At 50.2% G+C, this 19,702-nt stretch overlaps 1 protein-coding gene across 1 annotated transcript in view; it reads right to left on the minus strand.

The window, feature by feature from the left end:
• Positions 1-3,545: 3,545 nt before the first annotated feature.
• The window catches only part of LOC146049384 (protein S100-A1-like), a 48,459-nt gene continuing 32,302 nt past the window's right edge, over positions 3,546-19,702 (minus strand). Inside the window, exons 2-3 of the mRNA XM_083165896.1 lie at positions 6,941-7,120; positions 3,546-3,759 (exon numbers count right to left, since the gene is read on the minus strand). Coding sequence (XP_083022022.1) covers positions 3,616-3,759; positions 6,941-7,072 — 276 coding nt within the window. The 5' untranslated portion in view covers positions 7,073-7,120 and the 3' untranslated portion in view covers positions 3,546-3,615. The remainder of the gene's footprint in view (positions 3,760-6,940; positions 7,121-19,702) is intronic.

Raw genomic sequence — 19,702 nt, forward strand, 5'->3', positions numbered from 1 at the left:
GCAGACGCCATTTTTTGTTTTATGTTATTTTTGAAAGTGTAAATGATGTAAATAAAATCAGACTTTTTTGACATGTTATAAGAATGTCTAATCTGTAAATTGATGCCTTTTGGAGGTTTTCCATCTTTCCTTGGCTTCTTTTTACACGTTAAAAGTGAATTTTGGCCTGGGGTGCCCAAACTTTCGATCCCCACTGTATTATGGCTGGCAATAGGGTTGCTGAGCGACCCTATTGCCAGTGATTGGAGGGTGCAGCGGCGATAAGTTGCCGGGTGTGCGCTCCTGTTTTTAGCCCCCTTATGATCGCTACTCCTGCGACCAGCCGATTCCCTCTGCGGCTGAGGTTCCCTTTCATCAGCGACCATCTCTGCGAGCAATATATCACTCCAGTGTGTACACAGCTTAAGGCAGGCATGTCCAAACTATGGCCCTCCAGCTGTTGTGAAACTACAAGTCCCATCATGCCTTGCCACAGTATTGCTATTAGGGAATGCTAAATCTATGGCAGCAAAGGCATGCTGGGATGTGTAGTTTAACAACAGCTGGAGGGCCACAGTATGGACATGCCTGGTAAGGACTGAGTTACCGAACCACAGCTGTGTATAATAACCTTACGCATTCTGTACCCAGATATTCATTATACCCATATGCAGTGGCGTAACTATAGAGGGTGCAGGGGGTGCAGCTGCTACGGGGCCCGGGGACCCTCTGGAATTTGTACAAACTACTACTGACCCGCACCCGGTGGTGGGTTGCACATTACATGAAGGAGGAGGAGGGCCAGTTGATTCAGCCTCTCCCCTTCTCCCTCTCTGGTAGTACTGGTGCTGGGGCTCACGTCACAACCTAGTGACCAGCCCCGGCGTGTGAACTAAACCTTCTGCTAGCGCAGTAGTGCTGTCTGACATGCGCCACTACATCTGCAGGAAGAAAGCTGCTGGAGCACGGGCCCGGCAGTCAGGAGGCCCAACCACGGAGATCCGGCAGGAGGGGAGGCCCTGGAGACTCAGCGCTGCTACCAGCCTCTGGATCCCACACAAATTGCCTCAAAATCGTGGACTTTGCACTTGATACCCCCCCCCCCCATACAGCGGCGGACACCGTGCACAGTTCTGCTAAGGACATCTGCCACTACCATCTCATGCACACATGTGCTCTTCAATTACTGTGCACGGAAGCCGTTTCATCTATCCCTACCAGTGATACCCCAGGCGGTGGTCTGCTGAAAAGGACTCCTTTGGTGACTCTCACAATTCTTCTCGTTTCCCTATTTGGGTAATACTCCACCAGTGAGCTCCAGCGACTGATACATCCTCCAGCGGCAAAAACAGCTATTCCGCATACATCGTGAGGATTTTCTCCACCTACCTGGGACCTGGTCCAACGTGTGGTAATATACACCCAGTCACTATCAACAGAGTTTCTTCTCCATCGATTTTTGCACAAATCCATTGAGGCTTGGTCATTCTTTTATACCTTAATTCCAATTTACTTTTATTTCCCCCCCCAATACTGTTTTATTGTAATGTAATATTGTGTATTTTATTATGTATTTTATGTGAGTAAAAATTATTTGTATTTTTCCAATCATCTGGTTTAATTATTCATAGCGCTGCTCGACTTGCCTTGTGCTTGTCTCCCTTTCTTGTCTTTTTAGTGGGGAGTGACTACCCCCACCTTTGAGCAGCAGCTAACATTGAAGCAACAGCTCGTGTCAAAGCGCCTGTATATTCCCTAGGGAATTACCTTCACCCTCTGGAATTTGTACAAACTACTACTGACCCGGACCCGGTGGTGGGTTGCACATTACATGAAGGAGGAGGAGGGCCAGTTGACTCTCCCCTTCTCCCTCTCTGGTAGTACTGGTGCCGGGGCTCACGTCACAACCTAGTGACTAGCCCCGGCGTGTGAACTAAACCTTCTGCTAGCGCAGTAGCGCTGTCTGACACGCGCCACTACATCTGCAGGAAGAAAGCTGCTGGAGCACGGGCCCGGCAGTCAGGAGGCCCATCCACGGAGATCCGGTAGAAGGGGAGGCCTGTCCCTGGATACCCGGCAGGAGGGGAGGCCCTGGAAACTCAGCGCTGCTGGAGGTAATTGAGCTTTACTAAACTTTACCTCTCCTCCCCCTCTCTCTCTCTCTCTCTTTCCCTCTCTCCATCTCCCTCTCTCTCTCTATTCCTCTCCCCCTTTCCCTCTCTCCATCTCCCTCTCTCTTTCCGTCTCCCTCTCTCTCTCTTTCCCTCTCTCCGTCTCCCTCTCTCTCTCTTTACCTCTCTCCATCTCCCTCTCTCTCTCTCTTTCCCTCTCTCCATCTCCCTCTCTCTCTCTTTACCTCTCTCCATCTCCCTCTCTCTCTCTCTTTCCCTCTCTCCATCTCCCTCTCTCTCTCTATTCCTCTCCCCCTTTCCCTCTCTCCATCTCCCTCTCTCTTTCCGTCTCCCTCTCTCTCTCTTTCCCTCTCTCCATCTCCCTCTCTCTCTCTATTCCTCTCCCCCTTTCCCTCTCTCCATCTCCCTCTCTCTTTCCGTCTCCCTCTCTCTCTCTTTCCCTCTCTCCATCTCCCTCTCTTTCCCTCTCTCCGTCTCCCTCTCTCTCTCTTTACCTCTCCCCCTTTCCCTCTCTCCATCTCCCTTTCTCTCTCTTTACCTCTCTCCATCTCCCTCTCTCTCTCTTTCCCTCTCTCCGTCTCCCTCTCTCTCTCTCTTTCCCTCTCTCCATCTCCCTCTCTCTCTCTTTCCCTCTCTCCATCTCCCTCTCTCTCTCTTTCCCTCTCTTCGTCTCCCTCTCTCTCTCTCTCTTTCCCTCTCTCCGTCTCCCTCTCTCTCTCTTTCCCTCTCTCCGTCTCCCTCTCTCTCTCTCTTTCCCTCTTCGTCTCTCTCTCTTTCCCTCTCTCTCTTTACCTCTCTCCATCTCCCTCTCTCTCTCTCTCTCTCTTTCTCTCTCTCCGTCTCTCTCTCTCTTTCCCTCTCTCTCTCTCTCTTTCCCTCTCTCCGTCTCCCTCTCTCTCTTTCCCTCTCTCCGTCTCCCTCTCTCTCTTTCCCTCTATCCGTCTCCCTCTCTCTCTCTTTCCCTCTTCGTCTCTCTCTCTTTCCCTCTCTCTCTTTACCTCTCTCCATCTCCCTCTATCTCTCTCTTTCTCTCTCTCCGTCTCTCTCTCTTTCCCTCTCTCTCTCTTTCCCTCTCTCTGTCTCCCTCTTTCCCTCTCTCTCTCTCTTTCCCTCTCTCCATCTCCCTCTCCCTCTTTCCCTCTCTCCGTCTCTCTCTCTTTCCCTCTCTCCGTCTCCCTCTTTCTCCATCTCCCCTTCTCTCTCTCTCTTTTTCCGTCTCCCCTTCTCTCACGCCGAAACGGAGACCTGTGTGCTCACGGCACTTTAATTTAATTTATAGTAAGGGGGCCCCGTTCAACATTTTGCTATGGGGCCCACGGAGTGCTAGTTACGCCTCTGCCCATATGTATCCCCAATTACAGGCCGGCTCCCACCCATCCCCCGCTACACCGCTCCATCCTGTATAACATCTGCAAATCATGACACACACAGAAACACTGTTACATTCTGTTTATTCAGACAGACGTGGCCCCTGGGGGCATTAGGCATGTGGCCCCTGGGGACATCAGACACGTGGCGGCCTAGAATGGTGGAAAGCTATCATCAAGCTGGACACCAGCTTTAGAAACTCCTTGAAGTCCACCCGGCCGTCTCTGTTCTCATCCAGTTCTTCCATGACCTTGTTCACGTATGACGCATCCTTCATACCCTGTCAGGGGGAGGGAGACGGTTACACCAGTCCAGGACACCTCGTGTATTCGCTACATCTACAGATAAGGGACTGGGTGGGGGTCCTATGTAAGAACCAGCCAATCCGCCCCCAACTCATCTGAGGTGCGTGTGTTTGTGTTTGTGAACCATCCATCCCCATACAGCAGACCCTCCAACTGCACCGATTTTGCCGGTACCGTACCGTTTTTTTACGGTCTGTACCGGCTAAAAGAAAGTATTGTAGCGCTTTCTTGTGGTCTCAGGCAGCTGGGTAGAGAATGCTGCGCCGCAGACCCTTCCACATTCGGGCATGCGCATTTGATGTCTGCAAACGCTGCCGCCGGTGCCTGTGTATGTGCAGCTCCCCCCCCCCCCTCAGCCGGTGACATCGGGGCCTGGCGGAGGCTGCTGATACGGTGAGGCAGGAAATGGGCGGACGCGCTGACTGGGAGATTAAGGAACAGTCGGTATCGGTAAGCGCTCGGGCCCGGAGGCTCGACGCCACTCCCCTTATTCTAGCAGCCTCCTCCTTTCCCCTCTGGCAGCCTTCTCTCCCTAGCCCATCACCATAGCATAGTGCAGTGATTTTCAACCTTTTTACCTTGTGGCACACTAAATACGATTTTAAAATTGCCAAGGCACACCATGAGATCCCCACAGGGCAAAACACATTGGCCCCCACAGGAAAAAAACAAAGCTATTGGCCCCCATATAAAAAACAAACACACTGGTAACAAAATAAAATACATTGGTCCTTTACATGAAAAGGAGAGACCAGTAAACAGTAACAGTTGAACTGGTGGTGGCTGTAAACTGGTTTGGGCATCTCTAGATCTGGGGGCACACTTGGGAACAGCTCAAGGCACACTAGTGTGCCACGGCACAGTGGTTGAAAAACACTGGCATAGTGGATAGTAAAGGGGGCATTGGCCACTCCCCCTTTACACGTGACCACGCCCTCTATGGCCACACACACCTGTACCGAGATGTTGTACATAGAACACTCAGCCCCTCTGTTGCCACCATTGGCTGGCAGATGCAGCCTTCAGCAATGGCCTGGCGCATACCATTAGTTCCCATGGTAACAGATGTCACTACCAGCGGGTCCTGTGAAGTTACCACAAGTTGGTGGCGAGTGGGAGTCAACGAATGTTCTGTCCCATACCAGGAGCCATTCCAGTACCTAGACGCCAGGGCTGTTCTACCTATAGGGGGATACGCTCGGTTGGTCGACTTAAATATGGTTGACAGTCATTAGGTCGACATTCTGGATCAACACTACTAGGTCGACATGGTGTTTTTCACGTTTGAGCTGACAGGCAGTATTTCATGCCATCCACCAGGGCGTGGTGGGGGAATAAGATAGTGTGCCGAGCGTAACGAGGCACCGTGCCCGAAGCATGGCGAGCGCAGCAAACTGTGCGAGGGTACTTAAAACTGTGTCCATGTCGACATTTGGGTAAAAAAACCTCATGTCGACCTTTTGACTATTGACCTAATCCTTGGGTCGACCTGACGCATACCTGCCAACTTTTTAAAACTCCTCTAAAGGGGAAGGCTACGTTTTGGAGGTGGGGCGAGACTGATGTCACCAAGCCCTGCCCCCACGACAGACAGCCGCATTAATTGATGGGTTTGTGGATGGGGGAGGGGCTAAAATGACGCGAGCGCTCCTTCTGAGCCTGTTGTCAGCACAACACATGCTGTAGCGGGTGCGCTGAGGGTGGGGTGACAACAACACTCCCCACTTGACTTTAGTGTTTTTCACCCCTTAAACATTTTGGGGGCATGGCCTAATCATGGGAGGTGGACCCACCTCCCACGATTAGATCACGCCCTCAACATTTTACCAGGGCCCTGGATACCTCTCGGCAGCCCTGCAGAGGAGAAGTGGCCTATGGCAATCACTCAGCTGCTCTGTATAATTTTATATTATGCAAATTATAGATGTTCCTTGAGTGCGGATTGGTTGCCTTGGGCCACTTCTGCTCCCTTAATCTACCCCTTAAACGTTAAGGGGCACATTTATCATACAATATTTCAGGGGAGTTGGCCACAAATGTAGGTATCACTGGAATGTATCAGGAGGTTCTGCAGCAGGAATCTCCGATCCCCCTGCACCGCTGCATCCCCCATAGGATTCTAGTCATCAGCATCACATCCCTGGGCTACCACCATCCTGAGATAGAGGTAGCCCATGTGCTTCACGCCACCCTGTGGTCAGCACTAACCGCACAAGCACAACGTGATCCTGGGCAGTAATATTCCGCCTTGTAAATGCAATCATTGATAAATGGGATCCTATGCAGCGGAGAAGATGGCTGCACCCATGATACACAGGTGTACATCAGCCACATCTAGTCACAGGGATGGGCTGCACACACCTGGCTGGGGGCATCCTTACGCAGTCCTGGGTGTTGGCATCTGACGCCGTTACCCTCTAGGGTTCATATTCCCGGGGTATACAGGTTCCTCTCGCTCATCCTCTGCTCATATTACACACAGCAATGTCACCGCATAGCTCACATTCTGCACAGACCGGAATTACATGGAGCCCTCTCACTGGCAGGACAGACACAGTATACAGCAGCTGGCATACACGTAGTATTCGCGTTTCACGTAGTATCCTGCTGCCCCGCCTGCAGCTTTCTATGGGGGATGCAATGCTGCCTGTCGTACCAATATCGGGCAGCATCGCATTGGGTCCCGGGGCTTCCGCCATTCTAAGATGCAGAAACCTCAGATACAGACCGCACTGCCGACAGTCAGCGCTAACTGCTCATGTACAGACACACCCCCCCACACACCCCCGGAAGTGAGCCTTACAGATGCCCCATCCTCGCGCGTGCAGGAACTTACGTCCCTCCCCCCAATAGTGTGATCTTGTGCCGTAGATCCCGCCCAGAACATTGAATATACACATTCCAAAGGTAAATAGGCCCCTAATTGTAACATTCATTTCATCTACTGCAGATTAGAAGTAACGCTCTGTAGTTACCACCCCAAGCTCCAGGCCCCCACATTACTGGCCCCAAGCCAGTATTACACAGACAATATCCAACACTGATCACTCCAAAGTAGTTTCTAAATTCCCACAGGTTCCCCTGCTTTATATGGTGGACACCAACACAGCCCAAGTGACCCCACTGGCACATGCCCCTACACTAGAGGGGTCTCACCTGTATGGCGTCCCCCAACTGGTCCGCCAGTAGTATCCTCAGCTCCCCCCTGGTCAGAGCTTCCTCCAGTGAGAACTGGTAAAAGACGTCAATCAATCGATTAATGGAGGATTCCAACTCTGTAGTCGCCATCTCTGGGCTGTGGCTGGGTGGTCGGAGCTCAGCGGTGTGGTAGAATATCTAGAAGGGGGAACACGGACCGAGACATCTCCTGTGAGGGATAGATATTCACAGAGACCCGGGAGAGATAACAGTACATGGGGAACTAGCTCATACTTGCCTACTTTTGAAAACTATTTTCAGGGAGATTATAGTTGATAGCAGAATTTTGCACAGCGCTCCATTAAGGGGGCGTGTCATTCTACAATTATAGGGCGTGTCTAGTTCTATATATGGAGATATTGTGGAAAGACATGGTGAACGTGGCACCTAGAAGCGTGGGTGTGTACTGCTACATCTGAGAGGAATCTTGTAAGATGACATATCCAAATGTAGATGAGCCCCAAAGCAGTTAGTAAGAGCTACTATACTTGGTAAAGTGCTGGGAAATGGCGCTGATGATTCAATGTAAATGTATCTGTCTCTCATTCCTTTATTCCCCCAAAATATGTTACAGTGTAATGTGGGCTAGGTGACATGAGGGAGATTGCTAGACTAATGAGGGAGAGAGGGAGATTGCTGCTATGTCAGGGAGTCTCCTGCAGAATGCAGGAGGGGAGGTAACTATGATGTAACAGTGTAATGTGGGTTAGGTGACATGAGGGAGATTGCTAGACTAATGAGGGAGAGATGGAGATTGCTGCTATGTCAGGGAGTCTCATGCAGAATGCAGGAGGGGAGGTAACTGTGACGACCCCAGGCTCATAATGTGCATTACTTTCGCCTCATGTGTTTTCCGCCTTGAGAAAGGCAGCGTTACAGCTTTGCACGGGTCCTGGGGCCACACACGATTCAGCGATCACACAGAAAGCACGCAATAGCAAGGTCCAATGGAACCTTTATTACATAGAGACTAAATAAAACATGTAAACCGTAACCACACTATGTACATATATATACAGGTAGCATTAACATTAAACACAGTTATGAATAGACCAATATGACTAGAACCACACAAAACAAGAACCCCTACCCCTATACCGGGAATATGCACCTCAGGGAATACTTGCGTCTGCTGGATGTTGGTTGCTGGGAGGACGATGATGGTGTCCTGCTGATCTTGGCCTGCGCCAATCACTACTCCTGGGAGTAGGGCACCCTGCAAAAGTCACCCAGCTCCTGCTGGCACACTTAAGCCAGGCACCTGTGATGCTCTGGTGGGGCAGTATGCTTGGCTGTGTCCCCATCTACCAGCACCAGGCGGACAGGCTTGGTTCCTGGCAGCCGCCTCTCTCTGCAGTCTCTCAAACTCAACAACAACCCCCACCCCTGGTGCGTGCCCTCTTCAAAACTTTCATCCTCCCAGAAGGCTCCGCTCCCCTGGTGACCTCACGGAGTGTCCTGATTGGAGGGATTTCAATCCTGCTCTTTAGAAGGTGTCTCAGAGCTATGTGGAGACCCCCTGTGGTTTTGGAGACATGTAGTCTGCAATGACTGCCCTTAGAACAAAGGCCAGGTAATTATGCTGATAAGGAAAATGTCCACTTTGGGATTGTATAATGAGCCATGTTAACCCCTTGTAGTCATTTGTGATGTCACAGCCCCCTCAGCTGATTGCTGCTTCCTGTGCAGGGGGGTTGTGAGCGCAGGGGGAGAGAGGGGGTCAGTCCTGGCTTTCCCATGTATCACTCACACACTGGATGGCAGGAAATTGCACACATGCAATAAACAGTACATTACGGAGACAGACATCTATCAGGCTCAGGGGTATATGCCCTGATAGGCACAACACTTATAAGAACAAGGGACTACTTCCCGAAACATCTGGTATCTAATAAAGTCACATTCTATTACTATAGAACACACAGTCCTGTGGATAGCTCCATTAGTGTGAGAGGCACAGCTCCCAGGAGGTTGCAGTCTATGAATTCAGCTAAGAGGGTGTCTGTGTCTCTGGGCTGTATTTAGGAATTTTGGGGTGTCTACCCCCTCATGATCCAGGTGTGGGGGTGCCCCAATGATGGTTCATGACACACCTCCCCCTTCCTAAATCCGGTCCGAGGGGCTGGCTCCCAGATCGGAGCCAGTCAGGATGACCGGGCCCAGTGATCTCCTGGAGGCGTGATTCCGCTCCTCCTGCTCTGGATGAGGGGGGTCCGAGGTCAGCCGTTCACCATGTGTAACCCGCATTCCCGTACCCCAGTTACCGGGTTTGCCCCTGTCATGTGGAAATCTTTCCTTCTCTCCTGCCTGTTTGGTTGGCCCTCCTCCCTCCGCCTCTGGCGCAACTGGGAGGGGCCCTATCGGTGTACACAGGCTACAATCCGGAAACCTGGCTGCGGATTCTGCTCTTAACAACAGCGCCGACGTTGGCTGCAGGGGAGCAGTGGGTAACAACGATGCTTCTCCCAAAACATCAGAAGCCTTCACCGTCACCCCACTTGGGCCTGAAACCTCCCCCAGCCCCTGAAGCTGCTGGGCCTCCCCTGGGCAACCTTCCATCCATGTCTGTTCATCCACCTTGCAGGGCCTCAGCACACTCTGCCCCCACCTGCCCTCAGCAGCAGGCAGCGGTCCTGGGGATTCTCCTTCACACCATGGCTGCAGAAGAGCAAGGGGTATCCGCAATCCTTCCCCTGATTTTCCCACAATCCCCCCCCTTGGGTCGAACACCTCCCCCAGCCCTTTGAACAATAACTGCTGGGCCTCCCCTGGGCAAACTTCCATCTTCCCCAGGCTGGCTATGAGAGGGACTGGTGGGGTGGCAATGTACAGCAGCACGGCTGGCATCTCCCTTACAGCCCCAGGTGCAAACTCACATTCTCTTGCTCGTGCCATGCTGGGTGGTGAGGTGTCTTCCTCTGAGGCGCAGGGGGGTGATGAGCTATGCCTCTGACCATCCCCTCCATGTTTGCTTGCTTGGCTGCCTGTTTGCTGCAGTGGCTCCCCGGGCACATAATTACAGTTAGTCACTCTTGCAGGGGACTCACAGTAGCGCTGCACCCCAGCCTCTACTCCCTGCTCTGGCACCCCGGTCACGTACCTGCCTTTTAACTTCAGATCCTCCTGGCTCTGATGGCTAAGTGGGAACAGTCCTGGATAATCCTCCTGGGGGGGTGGAGCGGCGGAGCACACCCCAGACACATTTTCTTCCATCTCCCCCTGCTGAATATGCTGGGGATCCTGTGGCAAGATGCCCTCATTCGCTGGGCCGCTGGTGGTCCTGTAAGGGAGAATTACTGCCCCCTCGGCTGGGGCACAATCATTGCAGACCCCCTGGCCGCTAGTTTCAAAGTCTCCATCTCCCACATCTGCAAAAGGGAAGATGTACTGCCATTCTTCCTGGGGTGCCATTTTTGGGTGCACCCCCATCCTTTGGCTAGCTGCTTGGAGCAGTGGCTGACCACTGCTTTGTACCTCCTGTGGCGAGGACTCAGCAATCACAGTCCCAGCCTCCGAGGTCTGCTCTGCTCTGGGGCTATTCTCTGGGGCAGCCCCTGCACTGTATACTGGCACTGCTCCATCTATCACGGGCTCCGTGTGCACCAGTCCATCATCACCATGTGGGGCCACAGTGCCCAGCTCTGCCACACTACTTGGCACAATGCAGGGGGAATAAATATCCCCTTCCCAATGTCCATCTGCAACAGACACAGTCCATGATGATAGGGCTCCTTGGGAGTCCCAGGTCCCTGGTGCGAAATCGCAGGGACACTCCACAGCTCGTTCCTCATTTCCCAACTCACTGAATGGGAACAGTTCTGTGATTTCTCCCGGTGTCAGAGGGGAATTTAGTTCAGTGTCTCTGTGCGGATGCACAAGCTGCAGCAGCCGACGTTCCTCTGCCTCTACCCTCTGACACTGGTCCAGCCACTCTGGAGAATTCAGCTGCCCCTGTGCTAGGGCGACTCTCTCTGCATTCTCATAGCAATGCAGGAGACACTGCAACTGCTCCTGGACACTTCTCAGTTCCCCTGGACACAGGACCCAGTTTCTATACGCGCTGAACGCATGTAGCGGGTCCTCTTGCTGCTCGTACACCCATCGAATAAGAGTGCAGTGTGAGCGGCCTTCAGGGGGTGTGCTGCATCGTAGCTTCCATTCGTCAGTTAGGTCCTCCAGACTCATTCTTGCTAATGGAGCTCCAGATTCTGCAGGCCACAGATCCTCCGCCTCCCCCCCTGGGATCTCGGTAGTGGACCCCTCGGTCATCCACCCCGGTGGCACCATCAACTCCTCCTCCCTTTGAGTTCTCTTCGCGGGCTCCTTCCCAGGACCCACTTTACCCGGTGCTGGCACGCTGGCCTCAGCGACCCGGCTTCTGTGCATTAGCTGATGCGTGGCGTTACTTACTTCTGTGACAAACGCCTTCCACGCCACCGTATGCAGCAGGTTCCCTGCAGCAGCCTCAAATACATACTGCTTAAATTCATCGGTCAGGTAAGCTGCTTTCTCCTCTGTAGTAGCACCTGTCCATACATTAATCCACCGATATGCTGCTTCCCAATCCTCCCAGAGGGGCTGCATCAGCGTGGATGGGCTTCTCCAGTCCCATTCCTCAGCCAGACGCCTCCATGACGATTCCTCATCTATGAGCCTCACTGCTCTGGGCAACTGTGGGCACCTCTTGCCTCTCTTTAGACGTTTCTGTCCTTTTCCTGGCCCCATTCTCCAAACGTGCTGCACTAGTAGGGCTTGGCCAGCGTCACTTGCTGAACCCCCTCACTTCAGCTTCCGTTTCTGGGCCACGGCACACTCCACCGTTCTCACGCTTGCAGGGAAAGTCCCCTGGACAAGCAGGCACTTAAGCGGAATTCTTCCCTCGCGTAATGCCCTCGCACAGGAACCTTTTTCTTCCTCCCCGGTGTTCCAGCTAGGTTTATAAGAGCTCTGCTCTGTGTGGTTCTATACTACTGGGTTACGGACTATTGCGCCTTTAGAGCTTGGCCGCATACCGATACGGACCCCTGGCTCTGCCCGGACGTCGGGCCTGTGTGATCCCCACTGCTTGCCACCAATTGTGACGACCCCAGGCTCATAATGTGCATTACTTTCGCCTCATGTGTTTTCCGCCTTGAGAAAGGCAGCGTTACAGCTTTGCACGGGTCCTGGGGCCACACACGATTCAGCGATCACACAGAAAGCACGCAATAGCAAGGTCCAATGGAACCTTTATTACATAGAGACTAAATAAAACATGTAAACCGTAACCACACTATGTACATATATATACAGGTAGCATTAACATTAAACACAGTTATGAATAGACCAATATGACTAGAACCACACAAAACAAGAACCCCTACCCCTATACCGGGAATATGCACCTCAGGGAATACTTGCGTCTGCTGGATGTTGGTTGCTGGGAGGACGATGATGGTGTCCTGCTGATCTTGGCCTGCGCCAATCACTACTCCTGGGAGTAGGGCACCCTGCAAAAGTCACCCAGCTCCTGCTGGCACACTTAAGCCAGGCACCTGTGATGCTCTGGTGGGGCAGTATGCTTGGCTGTGTCCCCATCTACCAGCACCAGGCGGACAGGCTTGGTTCCTGGCAGCCGCCTCTCTCTGCAGTCTCTCAAACTCAACAACAACCCCCACCCCTGGTGCGTGCCCTCTTCAAAACTTTCATCCTCCCAGAAGGCTCCGCTCCCCTGGTGACCTCACGGAGTGTCCTGATTGGAGGGATTTCAATCCTGCTCTTTAGAAGGTGTCTCAGAGCTATGTGGAGACCCCCTGTGGTTTTGGAGACATGTAGTCTGCAATGACTGCCCTTAGAACAAAGGCCAGGTAATTATGCTGATAAGGAAAATGTCCACTTTGGGATTGTATAATGAGCCATGTTAACCCCTTGTAGTCATTTGTGATGTCACAGCCCCCTCAGCTGATTGCTGCTTCCTGTGCAGGGGGGTTGTGAGCGCAGGGGGAGAGAGGGGGTCAGTCCTGGCTTTCCCATGTATCACTCACACACTGGATGGCAGGAAATTGCACACATGCAATAAACAGTACATTACGGAGACAGACATCTATCAGGCTCAGGGGTATATGCCCTGATAGGCACAACACTTATAAGAACAAGGGACTACTTCCCGAAACATCTGGTATCTAATAAAGTCACATTCTATTACTATAGAACACACAGTCCTGTGGATAGCTCCATTAGTGTGAGAGGCACAGCTCCCAGGAGGTTGCAGTCTATGAATTCAGCTAAGAGGGTGTCTGTGTCTCTGGGCTGTATTTAGGAATTTTGGGGTGTCTACCCCCTCATGATCCAGGTGTGGGGGTGCCCCAATGATGGTTCATGACAGTAACTATGATGTAACAGTGTAATATGGGCTAGGTGACATGGGGGTGATTGCTAGACTAATGAGGGAGAGAGGGAGATTGCTGCTACGTCAAGGAGTCCTGCAGAATGCAGGTGGGGAGGTAACTATGATGTAACAGTGTAATGTGGGCTAGGTGACATGAGGGAGATTGCTAGTCTAATGAGGGAGAGATGGAGATTGCTGCTATGTCAGGGAGTCTCCTGCAGAATGCAGGAGGCGAGGTAACTATGATGTAACAGTGTAATGTGGGCTAGGTGACATGGGGGAGATTGCTAGACTAATGAGGGAGAGAGGGCGATTGCTGCTATGTCAGGGAGTCTCATGCAGAATGCAGGAGGGGAGGTAACTATGATGTAACAGTGTAATGTGGGCTAGGTGACATGAGGGAGATTGCTAGACTAATGAGGGAGAGAGGGAGATTGCTGCTATGCTAGGGAATCTCCTGCAGAAAGGGGAGGTAACTATGATGTAACAGTGTAATGTGGACTAGGTGACATGAGGGAGATTGCTAGAATAATGAGGGAGAGAGGGAGATTGCTGCTATGTCAGGGAGTCTCCTGCAGAATGCAGGAGGGTAGGTAACTATGATGTAACAGTGTAATGTGGGCTAGGTGACGTGAGGGAGATTGCTAGACTAATGAGGGAGAGAGGGAGATTGCTGCTATGTCGGGGAGTCTCCTGCAGAATGCAGGAGGGGAGGTAACTATGATGTAACAGTGTAATGTGGCCTTAGTGACATGAGGGAGATTGCTAGACTAATGAGGGAGAGAGGGAGATTGCTGCTACGTCAGGGAGTCCCCTGCAGAATGCAGGAGGGGAGGTAACTATGATGTAACAGTGTAATGTGGGCTAGGGGACATGAGGGAGATTGCTAGACTAATGAGGGAGAGAGGGAGATTGCTGCTATGCCAGGGAGTATCCTGCAGAATGCAGGAGGGGAGGTAACTATGATGTAACAGTGTAACGTGGGTTAGGTGACATGAGGGAGATTGCTAGACTAATGAGGGAGAGTGGGAGATTGCTGCTATGTCAGGGAGTCTCCTGCAGAATGCAGGAGGGTAGGTAACTATGATGTAACAGTGTAATGTGGGCTAGGTGACGTGAGGGAGATTGCTAGACTAATGAGGGAGAGAGGGAGATTGCTGCTATGTCGGGGAGTCTCCTGCAGAATGCAGGAGGGGAGGTAACTATGATGTAACAGTGTAATGTGGCCTAGGTGACATGAGGGAGATTGCTAGACTAATGAGGGAGAGAGGGAGATTGCTGCTATATCAGGGAGTCTCCTGCCGAGTGCAGGAGGGGAGGTAACTATGATGTAACAGTGTAATGTGGGCTAGGTGACATGAGGGAGATTGCTAGACTAATGAGGGAGAAAGGGAGATTGCTGCTACGTCAGGGAGTCCCCTGCAGAATGCAGGAGGGGAGGTAACTATGATGTAACAGTGTAATGTGGGCTAGGGGACATGAGGGAGATTGCTAGACTAATGAGGGAGAGAGGGAGATTGCTGCTATGCCAGGGAGTATCCTGCAGAATGCAGGAGGGGAGGTAACTATGATGTAACAGTGTAATGTGCGCTAAATGACATGAGGGAGATTGCTAGACTAATGAGGGAGAGAGGGAGATTGCTGCTCTGTCAGGGAGTCTCATGCAGGAGGGGAGGCAACTATGAACTAGCTCCACAACCACATTAGCCCTGTACAGTGATTCTAACAGAAAAGCACAAACCCTACCACAGACTGCCCAATAGGAGGGGGTGGGGAATTAAACAGCAGGAGAAAGGAGTTCCACCAACTCTCCAGGACTGGATGATGGGGCAGAGGGGTGGGAACGCCCCGGTGTGAGGAGGGTGAGAGGGCAGAGGAAGGCCCCGCTGTGTGGAGGAGGATGACGGGGCAGAGAGATAGAATAGGACTATTAGCCCCTACACAGGACAGCTGACTATGCATTATAGAGTAACACCAAGCCACATAGGGGATACAGTATAACAAGGGAGAAGACGCTGCATGACAGCTATACTATGTACAGGAAAGATCCCAGGTGGAACCTCAAATACCAGCCAGCCTACCATTACCTTACACAGTCAGAACTCCCAGCTCCCTCAGAGGCATGTGGGGTAATGACTGAGCCAGGTATATTTATTTTATTTATTTATTTATAGTGTCTTATATAGCGCAGCAGATTACGTTACAGTGTCTTATATAGCGCAGCAGATTACGTTACAGTGTCTTATATAGCGCAGCAGATTCCGTTACAGTGTCTTATATACAGTAGCGCAGCAGATTCCGTTACAGCGTCTTATATAGCGCAGCAGATTCCGTTACAGTGTCTTATATAGCGCAGCAGATTCCGTTACAGTGTCTTATATAGCGCAGCAGATTCCGTTACAGTGTCTTATATAGCGCAGCAGATTCCGTTACAGCGTCTTATATAGCGCAGCAGATTCCGTTACAGTGTCTTATATAGCGCAGCAGATTCCGTTACAGTGTCTTATATAGCGCCTGCAGATTCCGTTACGGTGTCTTATATAGCGCAGCAGATTCCGTTACAGTGTCTTATATAGCACAGCAGATTCCGTTACAGTGTCTTATATAGCGCAGCAGATTCCGTTACAGTGTCTTATATAGCGCAGCATATTCCGTTACAGTGTCTTATATAGCGCAGCAGATTCCGTTACAGTGTCTTATATAGCGCAGCAGATTCCATTACAGAGTCTTATATAGCGCAGCAGATTCCGTTACATTGTCTTATATAGCGCAGCAGATTCCGTTACAGTGTCTTATATAGCGCAGCAGATTCCGTTACAGTGTCTTATATAGCGCAGCAGATTCCGTTACAGTGTATTATATAGCGCAGCAGATTCCGTTACAGAGTCTTATATAGCGCAGCAGATTCCGGTACAGTGTCTTATATAGAGCAGCAGATTCCGTTACAGCGTCTTATATAGCGCAGCAGATTCCGTTACAGAGTCTTATATAGCGCAGCAGATTCCGTTACACTGTCTTATATAGCGCAGCAGATTCCGTTACAGTGTCTTATATAGCGCAGCAGATTCCGTTACAGTGTCTTATATAGCGCAGCAGATTCCGTTACAGTGTGTTATATAGCGCAGCAGATTCCGTTACAGCGTCTTATATAGCGCAGCAGATTCCGTTACAGAGTCTTATATAGCGCAGCAGATTCCGTTACAGCGTCTTATATAGCGCAGCAGATTCCGTTACAGCGTCTTATATAGCGCAGCAGATTCCGTTACAGTGTCTTATATAGCGCAGCAGTTTCCGTTACAGCGTCTTATATAGCGCAGCAGATTCCGTTACAGCGTCTTATATAGCGCAGCAGATTCCGTTACAGTGTCTTATATAGTGCAGCAGATTCCGTTACAGCGCCTTATATAGCACAGTAGATTCCGTTACAGTGTCTTATATAGCGCAACAGATTACGTTACAGTGTCTTATATAGCGCAGAAGATTCCGTTACAGTTTCTTATATAGCGCAGCAGATTCCGTTACAGCGTCTTATATAGCGCAGCAGATTCCGTTACAGTGTCTTATATAGCGCAGCAGATTTCGTTACAGCGCCTTATATAGCGCAGTAGATTCCGTTATAGTGTCTTATATAGCGCAGCAGATTCCGTTACAGTGTCTTATATAGTGCAGCAGATTCTATTACAGCGCCTTATATAGCGCAGCAGATTCCGTTACAGTGTCTTATATAGCACAGCAGATTCCGTTACAGTGTCTTATATAACACAGCAGATTCCGTTACAGTGTCTTATATAGCGCAGCAGATTCCGTTACAGTGTCTTATATAGCACAGCAGATTCCGTTACAGTGTCTTATATAGCGCAGCAGATTCCGTTACAGTGTCTTATATAGCGCAGCAGATTCCGTTACAGTGTCTTATATAGCACAGCAGATTCCGTTACAGTGTCTTATATAGCGCAGCAGATTCCGTTACAGCGTCTTATATAGCACAGCAGATTCCGTTACAGTGTCTTATATAGCGCAGCAGATTCCGTTACAGTGTCTTATATAGCACAGCAGATTCCGTTACAGTGTCTTATATAGCGCAGCAGATTCCGTTACAGCGTCTTATATAGCACAGCAGATTCCGTTACAGTGTCTTATATAGCGCAGCAGATTCCGTTGCGCTTTACAATAGTAGACAGTAATAAGACAAACTGGGCAACAACAGCCAGACTTGGAGGTAGGAGGGCCCTGCTGCAAGCTTACAATCTATAGGGATATAGGGGGGAAACATAAGGACAGGCACCAGTAATAGCATAGCAGTTACAAGTCCAGAAGGGAAGCTATTTAATACATAAGTGCCTCGGAGGGTTATGCATGTAAAACTTAAATATGATAGGCTTGCCATAGGTGCCGATTTATGTTTTTGCTGGTGGGTGCTCAAGATAAAAATATAGAGGAGTGGCTTCATGGGAAAGGGGTGTGGTCACAAAATAATACCAATTTATATTACGGAGCACAGTTGTCTCCAGTATTCAAATTACGGCAACAGTTACACATACATAAATGCCCCCACAGTGCAGGTACATAAATGCCCCCACAGTGCAGGTACATAAATGCCCCCACACAGGAACGGCGCTACCACTAGGCAGCTTTAGGCAGCTGCCTAGGGTGCTGGCCGCTAGAAGGCCCTTTATTTAACAATTAAATGAAATAGCACCACGGGACCTGTGAGCAGATGACATTTGTCTCCCGGCACTGAGCAGTGACTGACTAGTGCGTCAGGAAGCAGACGCCCGCCCACACATCCCTCACCTCACTTACCGACCCCACCCCTCACTAATCAAACATTAACAGCATCCGCCCCTCCCCTCTCTGGAATCAGACAGACTGTCAGTGTGGAACAGCGTCCGCTCTCCCCCGCCCCTTTATCGAGCCACGCTGTCAGCGTGCGGAGCCGGCAGAACCAACAGGGAGCACTCAGTGACTCCCTGCCAGCAGCAGTAGCATAGACGCACTATGAGCAAGTGGGGGCAGCAAGGAGCAGTAATCCCCCCCACGCCAACGGTAAGCTGCTCTTTGATGTGGGGTGGACCATGTGGTACTTGTAGTAGTGGCTACCTGAGGTAGGGGTTATATGTTTTATGGCTATATATATATATATATATATATATATATATATATATATATATATATATGGAGTGTGTGAATGTATGTGTGTGTGTGTGTGTGTGTGTGTGTGTGTGTATTGAAGTGGTGAATGGATGACAGAGGCAGTGTATGGCTGTGTGTATACAGTACATATACATGTATGTACCAGGGATGGGTTTTACCATAGGATGTTTTATAAATCTACACCTTTCATATGAGATTTAGGAAGTCCGTGGAATGCTGCCCGTTTGTTGGTTCCATTACCCGTCATGTTTGTAAAGAGGGAGAAACTAGGAACTTTTATTTTATATATATGTACTTATGTAAGTAAACTTGTAAGCGACTGTGCCGGACACCCCTCCGTTGTCTATGGGTGCCCCCACAGAAATAATATAGAGGTGCTGGAAGAGTGGCACGCCAAATGAACCACCATGGTTGGCTACAACAGCTTTAATCAGCACCGTTGTAATAGGTAAGCACCAGGCTGATGAAGATACTCACGTACTGAAACGTTGCTGAGTAAAGCTGTTGTAGTCAACCACTGTGGTTCATTTGGCATGCCGCACATATGTACATATATGTATATGTGCCCCTATGTGGTAATTAATTAGGTATTTTCCATTCTTTCAACTCCTTAAGAAACCAAGGAATTTTGACATATGTCAATATTCAACATATAAAAAGCATTTTTTTCTCATCAGTTCTTGACTAACTGGTGTTACTTTAATCTTGAAGAGAGCTAGTAACCACCGCGTTTCATCTCAGCGAGACTTCATCAGGGGTATAATTATTATATAATTCTACAGGCACAGAATGTATCAAGGAGTATTTGAGTTATTTAAAAACACTATATAAGAAAACAACAGTTTAACACAGTGGTTCCCAAACTGTGTGCCGTGGCTCCCTGGGGTGCCTCGGAGTACTTGCAGGGGTGCCCTGGGCTGGTGATCCAGAACTGATTCAAATTATTTATGGTTAATGTAAAAGGCAGAAATCAGTGCTTGTGGCTTCTAATGATAAAATATGTTGATAAACAGAAGTGAATCCTGCCCCTCACCACATAACTAGACCTAAGGATGACATAAGCACAACTTATTTAAATCCCCCAAAATTTCTAAAATTCTTGGGAATAAAACTGCACCTAGGGGTGCCGTGAAAAATATTACGATACTCTAGGGTGCCATGATTCAAAAATGTTTGGGAACCCCTGGTTTAACATAAGG

The sequence above is a fragment of the Crinia signifera genome, chromosome 12 (assembly GCF_055691185.1).
Source record: "Crinia signifera chromosome 12, ASM5569118v1, whole genome shotgun sequence".
NCBI classification, from domain to species: domain Eukaryota; kingdom Metazoa; phylum Chordata; class Amphibia; order Anura; family Myobatrachidae; genus Crinia; species Crinia signifera.